The 14,589-nt window shown below is 44.4% G+C and overlaps 1 protein-coding gene across 1 annotated transcript in view; it reads left to right on the top strand.

Moving 5' to 3' along the window:
• clu (clusterin) overlaps positions 1-14,589 on the top strand; it is a 30,900-nt gene that overhangs the window by 15,453 nt on the left and 858 nt on the right. Inside the window, exons 4-9 of the mRNA XM_034162674.1 lie at positions 3,572-3,742; positions 9,726-9,896; positions 10,555-10,765; positions 10,927-11,067; positions 11,228-11,454; positions 13,159-13,328. Coding sequence (XP_034018565.1) covers positions 3,572-3,742; positions 9,726-9,896; positions 10,555-10,765; positions 10,927-11,067; positions 11,228-11,454; positions 13,159-13,328 — 1,091 coding nt within the window. The remainder of the gene's footprint in view (positions 1-3,571; positions 3,743-9,725; positions 9,897-10,554; positions 10,766-10,926; positions 11,068-11,227; positions 11,455-13,158; positions 13,329-14,589) is intronic.

The raw sequence follows: 14,589 nt of genomic DNA, 5'->3' as shown, positions 1-14,589 counted from the left end.
CTCAGGGATGGGAGCCGTGCTGTCCCAGAGCGGGGAGTCCGACAAGGTTCTCCATCTTTGTGCCTACTTTTCCCGCAGGTTGACAGCTGAACGGAACTATGACGTCGGCAGTCGGGAACTTCTTGCGGTGAAGGAGGCTCTTGAGGAGTGGAGACACCTGTTGGAGGGAGCATCGGTACCATTTACAGTTTTCACGGACCATCGGAACCTGGAGTACATCCGGACCGCGAAGCGTCTGAACCCCAGGCAAGCCCGCTGGTCGCTGTTCTTCGGGCGTTTTGACTTCCGGATCACCTACCGCCCCGGGACAAAGAACCAACGATCTGACGCCCTGTCCCGGGTGCACGAAGAGAAGGTCAAGACCGAGCTGTCAGACCCCCCTGAAACCATCATCCCCGAGTCCACTGTCGTGGCCGCCCTTACCTGGGACGTGGAGAAGACCGTCTGGGAGGCCCTGACACGGAGCCCGGACCCGGGGACAGGTCCAAAGAACAAACTGTACGTCCCACCAGAGGCCAGGGCTGCAATCCTTGACTTCTGTCACAGTTCCAAGCTCTCCTGTCACCCAGGGGTGCGAAGGACTGGGGCAGTGGTCCGGCAGCGCTTCTGGTGGGCGTCTATGGAAGCCGACGTCCGGGAGTATGTCCAGGCCTGCACCACCTGTGCCAGGGGCAAAGCTGACCATCACAAGGCCCAAGGTCTCCTCCAGCCTCTGGCTATGCCTCGTCGCCCCTGGTCTCATATCGGCCTGGACTTTGTCACGGGCCTCCCGCCGTCCCAGGGCAACACCACCATCTTAACAATAGTGGACCGGTTCTCCAAGGCGGCCCACTTCGTGGCCCTCCCGAAGCTCCCAACGGCCCAGGAGACTGCAGACCTCCTGGTCCACCACGTCGTGCGTCTGCATGGGATTCCATCAGACATTGTCTCGGATCGTGGTCCTCAGTTCTCCTCCCAGGTCTAGAGGAGTTTCTGCAGGGAACTGGGGGCCACAGTCAGTCTCTCGTCTGGGTACCACCCCCAGACGAACGGGCAGGCAGAGCGGACGAACCAGGAACTGGAGCAGGCCCTCCGCTGGCTGACCTCCACGCACCCGACGGCCTGGAGTGACCATCTGGCCTGGATCGAGTACGCTCATAATAGCCAAGTTCCATCTGCCACCGGCCTCTCCCCGTTTGAGTGTGTTTGGGGTACCAGCCCCCATTGTTTCCACTGGTGGAGGGAGAGGTCGGGGTGCCCTCGGTCCAGGCCCATCTGAGGAAGTGCCGTCGGGTGTGGCGTACCACCCGCTCTGCCCTGCTCAGAGCCCGGACGAGGGCTAAGGCCCATGCAGACAGCCGGCGTTCCCCGGCCCCTGCATACCAGCCCGGGCAGGAGGTTTGGCTATCCACAAAGGACATCCCCCTGCAGGTGGAATCCCAGAAGCTTAAGGACAGGTACATAGGACCTTTTGCCATTACCAAAGTCCTCAGTCCGGCTGCAGTGAAGCTGGTAGCTTCAGCTTCACTGCGGATTCATCCAGTGTTCCATACCTCAAGGATCAAACCCTACCACACGTCGACTCTCTGCACTCCTGGACCGGCGCCGCCCCCTGCCCGGATCATAGATGGAGAGCCTGCCTGGACCGTCGAAAGGGCCGGGGGTTCCAGTATCTGGTGGACTGGGAGGGGTATGGACCCGAAGAACGCTCCTGGGTGAAGAGGAGCTTCATCCTGGACCCGGCCCTCCTGGCCGACTTCTACCGGCGGCACCCGGACAAGCCTGGTCGGGCGCCAGGAGGCGCCCGTTGAGGGGGGGGTCCTGTTGTGTGGGCCGCTGAAGAGGAGGTACTGCTGGCCCACCACCACCAGATGGCGCCCTGCTTGGAGTGCGGGCTTCAAGCACGAGAGGGCGCCGGAGCCACTGGGAGTGACAGCTGTCACTCTTCATCAGCACCAGCTGTCACTCATTCATCATCATCACCATAAAGGCCGGACTGCAACTCCACCTCCTCGCCGAGAAATCAACTACCGAAGAGGTAATTTTCTCTGCTGACTCAAAAACATTGAGTAATAATCTCAACTTCTTTGCAGCTGTTTTCCTGTGGTGTGTCCTTGTCTGTGGGATTGGCATTTGGTGTGATCAGCGACGGCTTCGCTTCACACCCCAACCAGATAAGTGGTTAGGAGCTGCACGAGTGTGTGATTGGAGGTGGAGGTTCTCCCTCCTTTACTGAATACAGACTGTGGGATTACTGAGTGTGCAACCTCACACTCATCTGGACTGTCTCTGTTCTCTGCCAGCAGTACCGGGTCTGACCGCTGAAGACGGCTCCGTTGGCGGTGGAATCTGTGTGGATCCGGCTTTTCTCTTCTATCGTCGAGCCTGCCCACACGTCACCTGGTGTATGATTGACAGTCACTGTATTGTTATTGTCTGTACATCGTTGTGTGATTCACAACATTAAATTGTTACTTTTTGGCTTATCCATTGTCCGTTCATTAACGCCCCCTGTTGTGGGTCCATGTCACGACACTTTCACAACATATGGGCTGGGCATGAAAATGAATGACAATTGCGTAGGTTAAAAACTCCTACAGGTGTTTTTTTTTTTTTTTTTTTTTTTTTTTTTTTTTGCTGGTTGGATACATGTAGAAGGTGGAGAAAGACCAGATGTTTACCTGGATGGGTATCTGACGTGACCCCGGGTGGTTCCTTTTGGCTGAAGGATGTAGGTACGAAGGTGTTGTAAACCCAGCTCTTATGTGGTGCAGTCTCGATTGAAAATTTGGCAAATACAGAGAAATATAATTTATTGAAATTGAATGTGAAATCAGACAGATCTGGGTTCTTAATGAACATAGCTCATGCAGGAACTCATTCAGAGGGACTCCCAAACATTGGTACAGTGATGTTGTCATAGAGAGTGGGGAGTGTTCCCCTGTTAGAATGGGTGGACCTGTTCTCACAACTCGTTCCTATTACACAGCGAAAGAGGGGCGGTCCATCCATATCGCATGCTCAGCGCATGACAAAATAAAGGTTATGTCAGCCCATGGCATTAACTTGGTCAGCCTAGAAAGGCACAAAAACAGGGCTTTGGGTTGGCGACTAAACCGGTGAACCACTACAAGTGTTGTTATGCCAACGCTGTAAGTGAAGACGCTGGCAGTTCTGAGTGGATAAAAACCCTTAGCAAGCATGCAGTGACCCTTCACATGCAGATAAGTGATTTCAGCAAGAAAGCAGCAACCCAATGCAGAAAAGAGAAGTAGCCTTGCTGGTAGTAAAATATGATGCTTATACGTATTAGCAAAAACATGTCTAAGATAGTCATTAACAGTGTAATATATGATAACTTTAAATTGGAAATTTCTTATAAAATCCAGGTGCAGAAGACTAAATGTGGAATTTTAACAGTTGTTAAGAATTTTTAGAATTTTTATTCACCACTTTAACCAAAAAACACAACCTTCAGAAAGTCAAACTTTGCTACAGCTTTGCTAATGCGTTATCTCGTGGAAGCATGTTGCAACAAGTAACGTTGTACAAGCAAGCGTATGTCTTATACGCCGCCTGTGTGCGCCTGCAGGAGGCCATAAAAAACGCACAGGAGATGGAGGCCAAGCTGGAGCAGCGGGAGGAGGTCTGCAACGAGACCACGAAGGCTCTGTGGGAGGAGTGCAAGCCCTGCCTCAAGGTCACCTGTGTCAAGTACTACTCCAGAACGTGCAGCAGTGGATCTGGATTAGTGGGACGCCAGGTCAGTTGGTCACACGAACAAGATCAAAGCAATAACAGTGCTACAAATATTTTTTTACGCAACACTTTTGGTTTTGCTCCCATTTTGTATGAGATGAACTCAAAGATCTAAAACTTTTTCCACATACACAATATCACCATTTCCCTCAAATATTGTTCACAAACCAGTCTAAATCTGTGATAGTGAGCACATCTCCTTTGCTGAGATGATCCATCCCACCTCACAGGTGTGCCATACCAAGATGCTGATTAGACACCATGATTAGTGCACAGGTGTGCCTTAGACTGCCCACAATAAAAGGCCACTCTGAAAGGTGCAGTTTTGTTTTATTGGGGGGGGATACCAGTCAGTATCTGGTGTGACCACCATTTGCCTCATGCAGTGCAACACATCTCCTTCGTATAGAGTTGATCAGGTTGTCAATTGTGGCCTGTGGAATGTGGGTCCACCCCTCTTCAATGGCTGTGTGAAGATGCTGGATATTGGCAGGAACTGGTACACGCTGTTGTATACGCCGGTCCAGAGCATCCCAAACATGCTCAATGGGTGACATGTCCGGTGAGTATGCCGGCCATGCAAGAACTGGGACATTTTCAGCTTCCAAGAATTGTGTACAGATCCTTGCAACATGGGGCCGTGCATTATCCTGCTGCAACATGAGGTGATGTTCTTGGATGTATGGCACAACAATGGGCCTCAGGATCTCGTCACGGTATCTCTGTGCATTCAAAATGCCATCAATAAAATGCACCTGTGTTCCTCGTCCATAACATATGCCTGCCCATACCATAACCCCACCGCCACCATGGGCCACTCGATCCACAACATTGACATCAGAAAACCGCTCACCCACACGACACCACACACACTGTCTGCCATCTGCCCTGGACAGTGTGAACCGGGAATCATCCGTGAAGAGAACACCTCTCCAACGTGCCAAACGCCAGCGTATGTGAGCATTTGCCCACTCGAGTCGGTTACGACGACGAACTGGAGTCAGGTCGAGACCCCGATGAGGACGACGAGCATGCAGATGAGCTTCCCTGAGACAGTTTGTGCAGAAATTCTTTGGTTATGCAAACCGATTGTTTCAGCAGCTGTCCGAGTGGCTGGTCTCAGACAATCTTGGAGGTGAACATGCTGGATGTAGAGGTCCTGGGCTGGTGTGGTTACACGTGGTCTGCGGTTGTGAGGCTGGTTGGATGTACTGCCAAATTCTCTGAAACACCTTTGGAGACGGCTTATGGTAGAGAAATGAACATTCAATACACGAGCAACAGCTCTGGTTGACATTCCTGCTGTCAGCATGCCAATTGCACGCTCCCTCAAATCTTGCGACATCTGTGGCATTGTGCTGTGTGATAAAACTGCACCTTTCAGAGTGGCCTTTTATTGTGGGCAGTCTAAGGCACACCTGTGCACTAATCATGGTGTCTAATCAGCATCTTGATATGGCACACCTGTGAGGTGGGATGGATTATCTCAGCAAAGGAGAAGTGCTCACTATCACAGATTTAGACTGGTTTGTGAACAATATTTGAGGGAAATGGTGATATTGTGTATGTGGAAAAAGTTTTAGATCTTTGAGTTCATCTCATACAAAATGGGAGCAAAACCAAAAGTGTTGCGTTTATATTTTTGTTGAGTGTAGAATGACGGTAAATGGTCATTCTGGCCTGTAGGACAAGAAAGAACCCTGTGAATAAAACATGGACCAGCCAGACATAGGCTGTGGAAATGAAAACTTGGTTTGTTTTTGAATAATCCTGTTGACAATCAAACCAACCAGCAAACCGACACGGGCAAAAAAAATGACCTGCTGTGCAAAGATTAAGAGTTAAAAAAAAAAACAAAAACTGATCCGGAATCACATTGACCGGTTTCTTTTTCAGATATCCTGCCAAAACTGTTCCTGGCTGCCTTTTTGATCATCGATTTATCAACTTAATGTGTTACAAAATCCAAAAAAATTCTTAAGAATTTCATATTTCTACTAATCGGGAAGAAAAATGTTCCCAGAACTAATAACTTAACAAAAGTGCATTTTCTCTCCTTCTTAGATTAAAAAGAGGCACAATATCTGACTGAAGCACAGCAAGTTTTATCTGACAAACCACATCTGAAGACTAAACATCAGAGCCGTTCGCCTGCATTTATCTTGTTTATATGATTCTTTCAGCAAAAATGTCTTTTCACACGGTGGGTGCAGCGTCAGTGGCGTCACTCTGTTTTGACTCGGACGACAAAAACATGGATCAGACAAAACAATCTCAAAATTTAAGAAAAGCAATGTAACAGAGTGGGCAGGGTGACTTAGGCCTCTTTCCCACGAATAAGTCATGAAGGGGAGGTGATGGTCTAGTGGTTAAGGTGTTGGGCTTGAGACCAGAAGATCATCGGTTCAAATCCCCACCTGACTGGAAAATCACTAAGGGCCCTTGGGCAAGGTCTTTAATCCCCTAGTTGCTCCCAGTGTGTACTGAGCGCCTTGTATGGCAGCACCCTGACATTGGGGTGAATGTGAGGTATAATTGTAAAGCGCTTTGAGCGTCTGATGCAGATGGAAAAGTGCTATATAAATGCAGTCCATTTACCATGAATAATGAGCCACGCATGGGTGTGTCAGCGATTATTCAAAGAATGATCCTCACATATTAGCCTCTAGTGCATATGATCCACGTCAAGCCATGTAGCGCCATGATAACGCGATGTTGGTGCACATTTGGCATGGGTTTGGTCCAGACTTCCACCCCTCACACACCTGGTCCCTTTAAAGTGTGGGTTTTCAATTCACAGCATCCATTCAAGATGTTGTCACTTTTTTAAAATGCAGTCCAAAAATAGATGCTCCAGTATAGTCCGGCCGGTGTGCGCGTCCATGCACCAGGCTGCCTTCACCTGTGTTCCAGAGTCATTAAATGCACCAGATCAGCTAAGTTAAATGAATTTTAACTTTGTGTTCGTCCGTTATTGACTGCAAAATCACTCATTTGCGAGCTCGCTTTTTGCGTAAATGCTCATCTTGAGTGCAAGTCATTGCGTCAGTGCGCACATACAGCTGAGCTCATCTGATCTATTATTACAAGCTGTTAAATCTTTCATACACATACTTTTACAGCTGCTTGTAAAGAAGGAATAAACATGTTTTACCAACCTATTAAAATATTACAAAGACTTACCTCTTGGGCAGTGGTGGACACAGCTAACCAAAAAGTTAGCTTCGATAATCACTAATCCGATAACTGAAAAGCTATCTTTTATGACACTAAACTGATAAACTGCTAAAAAAAAATTCTTTATTACAGATAACCGCTAACTTTTAATATTGAATCATACGCTGCCAAATCAGATTACACTGTCGGCTTCTGATAAACCAGTTTCACTTTTCACTACTGGGTAAATTCAAGATTCACAAACACAAAAGGAACACACGAAAAATGAATGAATAAAAAATAAAACCCAAAACACTGTCATCACCTTTCAAAAGCAGTAAAACACAGTATTAAAAGTCACAGTTTATCTCGGTATTAAATACACCGTCATTTACGTATGAGCTAAAAAGCTGCTGCTTTTTTCACATGCTTTGAACCCTGCGGCTTAAACAACCAAAATACGTCCATTAATCAATCAATCAATCAATCAATCAATTTTATTTATATAGCGCCAAATCACAACAAACAGTTGCCCCAAGGCGCTTTATATTGTAAGGCAAGGCCATACAATAATTACGTAAAAACCCCAACGGTCAAAACGACCCCCTGTGAGCAAGCACTTGGCTACAGTGGGAAGGAAAAACTCCCTTTTAACAGGAAGAAACCTCCAGCAGAACCAGGCTCAGGGAGGGGCAGTCTTCTGCTTGGACTGGTTGGGGCTGAGGGAGAGAACCAGGAAAAAGACATGCTGTGGAGGGGAGCAGAGATCAATCACTAATGATTAAATGCAGAGTGGTGCATACAGAGCAAAAAGAGAAAGAAACACTCAGTGCATCATGGGAACCCCCCAGCAGTCTAAGTCTATAGCAGCATAACTAAGGGATGGTTCAGGGTCATTAATGCATTGATTGGCAGAGTAAAAGACATGTAGTAAATATAAATTCTTAACTGTTAGTTTCAGTGGGATTCATCTGACAAAATAATCCACTTAAAGCGTCTGTTTTAAAAACAAAAAAAAACTAAACGGTGTCTAAACAGTGAAGAAGAGTCCCTCTGTACACACAGGTACGCCGTGAGAGCTCCTCTCCCCCACCAATGATCACTTGGTGATTAAATTATACTGTCAACCACAAAGAAATAAAATAATGTTAAAATGAGTCAGTTTTGTTTTTGTGTCAAGTGGACGATAACACTCACTGCAGCGTCCAAAGTGAACCTGAGCTACACTACCCACAGTTTTCCCTGCATCGACCACCCAATCACATTTTGCACTTAATAATGACGTCATCAGCAAGCGACAGCCAGCCAGTCTGCTACAAACACACAACATATGGACTAAAATGTTTTATTTTAGGGTTTACAAACATTTTTGACCGTTCAAAAAAATGTTATTGGAACTAAATTTATCGGAAGATAAGTGGTCCAATGATGGTTTTAAAACTTATCTGAAAAGCTAATCTGCTTGCAAAAACATTAGCTTCGATAGTTATCGGTTATTGGATTAACTGAACTGTGCCCACCACTGCTTTTACGCTGTTCCAAATACGTTCTCCACCTCAGCTCACGAGACAGAGAGAGGGGGAAAAAAACGGTCCAGATGGAACAATCCTCTGTGATTCTAGAAGCGCTTAGAGGTGTTTTCAACTGCCAAAATGTGACAGAAAATGATTAATCCGCAAAATAATTATTTTATACACAGCATCCGGTGCACAAAGCAGGTGGAATTTTAGTACGCAAGAGGGCGGAACCAAAATAACCTATCCAAAATAGTCTGTCCTGTCCTTGTAGCTGCCAGGTGCTCGGATAATGGGCTTTTAACAGCCTCGTCCTCATCACAAACATGCCTCTAAAATCCTCATTTGTCCCTCGTAGTACCTCGTACACAAACTGTCCCACACTGTTGTTGCTAAATTTTGAACTTCTTGAAATTAGCGGCACACTCAGAGATGAGCCTCGTTAGCTGAATATTCTGCCTCTCAGAGCCTCTGTTCTCCCATGACTGTTGAATAACTGGACTCGTACCAAAAAAAAAACAAAAATCCTACGTGGCTCATTATTCACTGTTCATTATTTGGTGGCACCAGGGCTTTTGTAGTTAGCTCTGTTGCCTCACAGCAAGAAGTGCACATTTGAACAGCTGTTGTCGCCATCTAGCTGCCATTGTGAGCATTTCAGGGCTTCTGTATATTTTCTACTTTAAACTCATAATACAGTTTAAAAAAAAAAAGGAGTTCTAAATTCATGCAGGTAGATCATTGACCTTCTAGGATTAATGTATTAAAAAAAAAAAAATTACATTTTGACAGTTTTATGGTTCTTGAGTTTTAGGATGTAGAAGGTTTTGCCAGATGGATGGAGGGACAGTAATTTGTCTTAACAAGAACAACTTACAGTTGTGAACAAGATTCATGTAGGAGACAGGTCATTAGTAATAAGGACTTTATAAGTCCTGAATATGACAGAGTGTTTAGGTTCACACATCAAATGCAAAAGATTCCTCAAAAGTCTGTAAATTTTTAGAAAGTGACAGTTTTTATAATTTTGCTTCTGCGCCCCAGTTTGACTAATATTGAAGCATTACAAGAAACAGGAAAATGCTAGAAAAAAACTCTCTCAATGTTAACAGTAGTGGGGGGGGAAAAGGTTCCAGAGTTCTTTCTTGGAGCATGACCCACCCTTTGACCTGCCCTTCAGTCTGACCTTCCACCAAATAGCCTAAAAACTGATGTGTACATTTTTGCTGACAAACGACAAACCTCCATGACAGCGTGATTTATTTTTTTTATTTTATTTATTTATTTTTTTTAATTGAAATTTTTTGCTCCTTCTAGCTGGAACAGATGCTGAACAGAACATCTCCTTTCTCCATCTGGATCAACGGCGAGAAGATCGACGTACTGAATCGGGAGAGTCAACGACAAAACACAGAATTTAAGAATCTGGAAGACCGTTACACATACATGGCCGACGGCGTGGACAGCATCTTCTCCGACAGCATGAAGGTACTCTCTAAAATATGAGCGTGACTGGGGCACATTTGATTAAGATATAATGTAAAATATACATTAAATGGGGTTTTCAATGTTAAATTGAAATGGTCACAAAATCTGTAATGTTGATCAGATCCAGATCAAATGTCAGTTGATAAAGGATACCATCCTACATAATGCTCTCAAATATGAAAGAAATTCAATCTTTTTTGACAGAGTTATACATTTCTGAAAAGTTGTTCAATGTTAATGATAGAGATTTTTCCTGACTTTGACCTTGAAAACCGAATCAGTTCTTGCCTACCAGGATATGAATCCTCTGTAAAAATTTCATAATGATATTTGAAAAATTGTGGGCTCCAGGCTGTTCAAACGGGTGAAAACATAACCTCTGTCCACTTTTGTTGGCAGAGGTAATAATTATGTCCCCCACGAAAAACCCTGTGAAGCCGCCTCTGCTCTGGAGGGATGTTCTTGTTGCTGCTCAGATTCTTTCCACAAAGAACCGATTTGACAAAATTCAGAATCATTATAAATGTGAAGCTGATTATTTTGAAAAATGGTCATGTTGGTGTAATGACGCCGACTGATTGCACTCAGAATCAGAACTTTCCTGTCATACGTGAGGTTGTTTCCCAGCAATGACTGTTATTTTGTCTTTGTGTCTCAGGTGGCAGACCACGTCCCCTATCAGGGTCCGCTGTCCTTCTTCTCCAACTTCTTGGGTCAACATCAGCCGTTCACTCGTTCACTCTTTTACAACCCATTTCACGACTTCCAGAGTTTGTTCTCCCCCCTGATGGACATGAGCAGGAACGCCTTCAGTTCCATTGGCTCCATGATGGACACAGATATAGATACCGACATGCCAACCGACGAGGGTACAGTTTACTCTAATTTAGTCAAACATTGATGTTAATGAGTGAAATCTGTCTGTCTGTCATGGTCTTTCTCAGGGAAGCCCGATACAAATAGAAATGTTCTTGAGAAGTTGCGTCTAACCAGCTCCTGTTTTTCGAACTCTGTGTGTGTCCGTTTGCAGACGGCAGTGTGAACGAGGACGTGATCATCGCCAAACCTTTTGGCAACAGTAACATGACCTGCAGAGAGATTCGCCGCAACTCAGCCGGCTGCCTCAAGTTCCGCAATGAGTGCAGGAAGTGCAAAGAGATCCAGTATATCGGTGAGAAGATTCTCTGACATTTTTAGTGCAGTTTGAACCTGTTCTGGACATCTGATGGAAGTTGGAGTGAAAACCCCAAACAAATATTGAAAAAAGTCATCAAATGAACCGTGATCAGATTTCTCCAACCTGATGGAGCTCAGTGATGGTTTGTTGGCAGATTGCTCCGGGAAGAACCCCCTGGACACCCCCCTGAAGAAAGACCTGGAGGAGGCTCTGGCCCTGGCTGACCGTTTCACACAGCACTACAACAAGCTGCTGAAGAGGTTTGAGGAGAAGATGTTCAACACCTCCAGCATCCTGGACATGTTCAACAATCAGTTTGGCTGGGTGTCTACGCTCGCTAACAGGACCAACACCAAGGACGGCATCTTCAGCGTTCAGACGGTGCGTCAGGATGTTTTCAGATGTTAACTGCTCCATCATTGCCACCCAAGATTTTAATACCGCGCTGCTCAATGAACATAATATGACGCTCATACAGGATCCATGTTTCTGGAGCAGAAAGAATAAAAAAAAGAGGGCTGTGCCCTTTAAAGGATCCAGCTTTAAAGATGAGCAAACGAAGGTGTTCATAGTGCATTGGAGAGAACAAGATAGAAGCGCAAATGGGGGCAGGGGTGGAGAAGATATTGTACCCAAAATAATCTTATCTTAATTTTGGGCATGTGACATGGGTTGATTAATCTGTTTGCATGAGGTAAATACTGCACCAATTTTTGGCAGCATATGCAGCCAAGTCATTTGAAAAGGTGAGGTGCTGGCTCAAACCCACGTTTTGTCTCTGAGCAAACAAATTTGAAGGGGCGAAGAATGCACGGATCGTGTTTTTACTACGAACAGTCTCATCACACTATGCACATACTACATTCTCATCCTTACCAATACTGCATTGCACTTTTTTATTTGTTCTGCAAGTTTTCTTGTGTCCACATGTAGGTTCAACAGTAAGCTACAGTCACAAAACAACTCTCCTACCAAAAGTACCTGTTTCTATTCAAACACAGACTCAGATATGCTCTGTGCGTGTGCATGCACATGTTTTGAAAAGAACCTCGACTTGTATGAGGAGGTGGGGGATTTTTTTTTTTTCTTTTCCATCCTGGGCAATGATGGGTACATTTCACAAAGCAGTGCACAGGCTGCTGCAGGGAGGGGCCCATTTGCGTCACACTTGTACTAAGTTAGTGAAGTCCCTTCTTGATTTTAAGTACCTCCTTAGTATGTCAACACAGTCATTACTACGTCCTTACGAAGTTCTTAATGTGTCCTGATTTGACCATGTCGTTCCTATGTTTTTTTTTTGTTTTTTTTTGCACACATCCAAAGTTTGACCATTTCCTCCACATTCACAGAGACCACACCCTATTGACAAGTTTGTACTGCATCCACCCAATTTTTTTTTTTTTTTTTTTTTTTGCAGACGTAGTGGAAACATGGATGGGTGCGGTGGTGGTTTAATATGGGCTCAAATGTATTTCCTGTTTGTTGTTATCCACATAAACACACAGTGACATCTATCTATCTATAACACTATGTAACAAATTTTTATTTTTGTTTTGTTCCTGGGTACACAGTGTGTTTTTCTAACCTGTTATGCCTTAAATAAATAGAAAATAGCTGTTATTCCACAGAAACTTTGCTTCTGTGATCAGGACAATATTTTGAAATTTGTCTGTTTTCAAGAATATTCTCGATTCGCCTTCACTACTACTGAGTAGTCTTCTAGAATATTCTTTAACAGCTAGAACTGTCCAGAATTTTCTAGAAGTTTCCAGAATTATCTAGAAATTTCAAGAAATTTTTAGAACTTTCTAGAACTTAAAAAAAAATAAAATCAAAGTTTGTGCTGAATGTAGTCATTTTTCCATAGACTTTAGACATAAGCAGTTGAAATATAACACTTAGCCAGGAACAAAAATTGTGTTACATAGTGTAATTATTCCACAACAGTATTTTCATCCTCACCTCAAACAGTTTGAACATTTACCATCGTCTACAGTTAATTTAAATAAAGAAAACTGGTAAACTATAAAAGCTAACAACGTTCTGTTATTTTGAAGTGTGACTAATAGGAATTTGTCTCGTTAGGTAATTTGTAAGGACAGCGAGGGTGATGGGGAGGACACCAAAGTGTCTGTGCAGCTGTTTGACAACCCACCCATGACCTTCTCCGTGCCCGGGGACATCCCCTGGACTGACCCGAAGTTCTCAGAGGTGGTGGCCCAGGAGGCTTTGGACCGCTACAAGGATAACAGTGTGTGAGTGCTCCAAGAAACCTACTCAACTGACGGTCAAAAAGCAATGATGCAAATTAAAATGAAAAATTAGTTCATTATGTTTCACGCATGGTGAAACATCAGGTAGAAACTCATTTAGCCATGGTGCTCTGATCGCTTCCACCACCTTTTATGATGAAATAATTCTGAATTTATGTGGAAATGATTGTTGTACAAAAGCTTCAGATCTGTCGCTGAGCTAGATGATGACTGGTATGCAATTTGAAGCAAAAACGAGGTGTTAATCCGTGAACTGCGTCATCGGGGGCACCGTTTTTTTTTTTTTTTTTAGGGGGACCGTTCAGTCTGCGACACCGGCTGCATTCTCAGCAAGAACCGCAATAAATGCTGCTTTTGCTTTAAACGTTTACCCCAATGGAGCACAATCAAACACGTATCAAGCTGTACTCACTAGGACAACCCCATTTAAAGATGTTTGAACATGATTGAATTTTAAGACTATATAAATACCCAGAAGTGACTACGTAATGACACTGATTTGGTAAATCGGGATGAAGTTTTAAACGGCTTGAAATTTCACCCCATTTCAAAATTGGCACCGATGACCGTAACTACTGGGTATAAGTTTGTTCAACATTGACAAAAGAAGGATGGATGAGTTACGATGATGCTTTGAACGTGCCCGTTCAAAACGTGCTATTCGGGATGAAACAGGAAGGAATAGGGGTATTGCTTTTTTAAAGTGGGTTGCCCAGGTAAGGGATTTATAAGATAGCCAGTTGCCAGGTCTGCACTTTATAAGCCAGCCTGAGAGGAGGCGTGCTGGAGTCAGCCGTTTCAGCCCATATTTTTTTTCTCAAGATGACTGGTGTCTGACTGAAGCCATGTCCAAATTAACATGACTCATAGCAAACATGACATTCATCCATAATGGCTTCAAAAACCTTTTGTTGAATTCTGGCGCTCAACAAACAAATGTGTGCATTGCTGCCATCATGTGGTCCTGACTGTAACCAACAGCTTACTTGACATTTAACTGCCAACCTCAGCGATAAAATAATGGTAAAGATAAAGATGTTGTAGCCTAATTTTCCCCCCCATTTTGATAAAAGGTTTTAAAAGTTGCATTTTATTATTTTTATGTACAGCAAAAAGTCATGAATATTGTGATTGGTGCAAGCGACAGTTGATTGAAAAACTTTAAAATCAGCTGTTTAGAAAAGGAATCCAGCCTCATCAGTTTAAGTAACAGTACAGGCTGTGACGTGCACATGCACTAGAC

The sequence above is a fragment of the Thalassophryne amazonica genome, chromosome 21 (genome assembly GCF_902500255.1).
Source record: "Thalassophryne amazonica chromosome 21, fThaAma1.1, whole genome shotgun sequence".
NCBI lineage: Eukaryota > Metazoa > Chordata > Actinopteri > Batrachoidiformes > Batrachoididae > Thalassophryne > Thalassophryne amazonica.
Note: the sequence above shows the minus strand (reverse complement) of the source record. Positions and strands in the feature narration are given on the sequence as shown.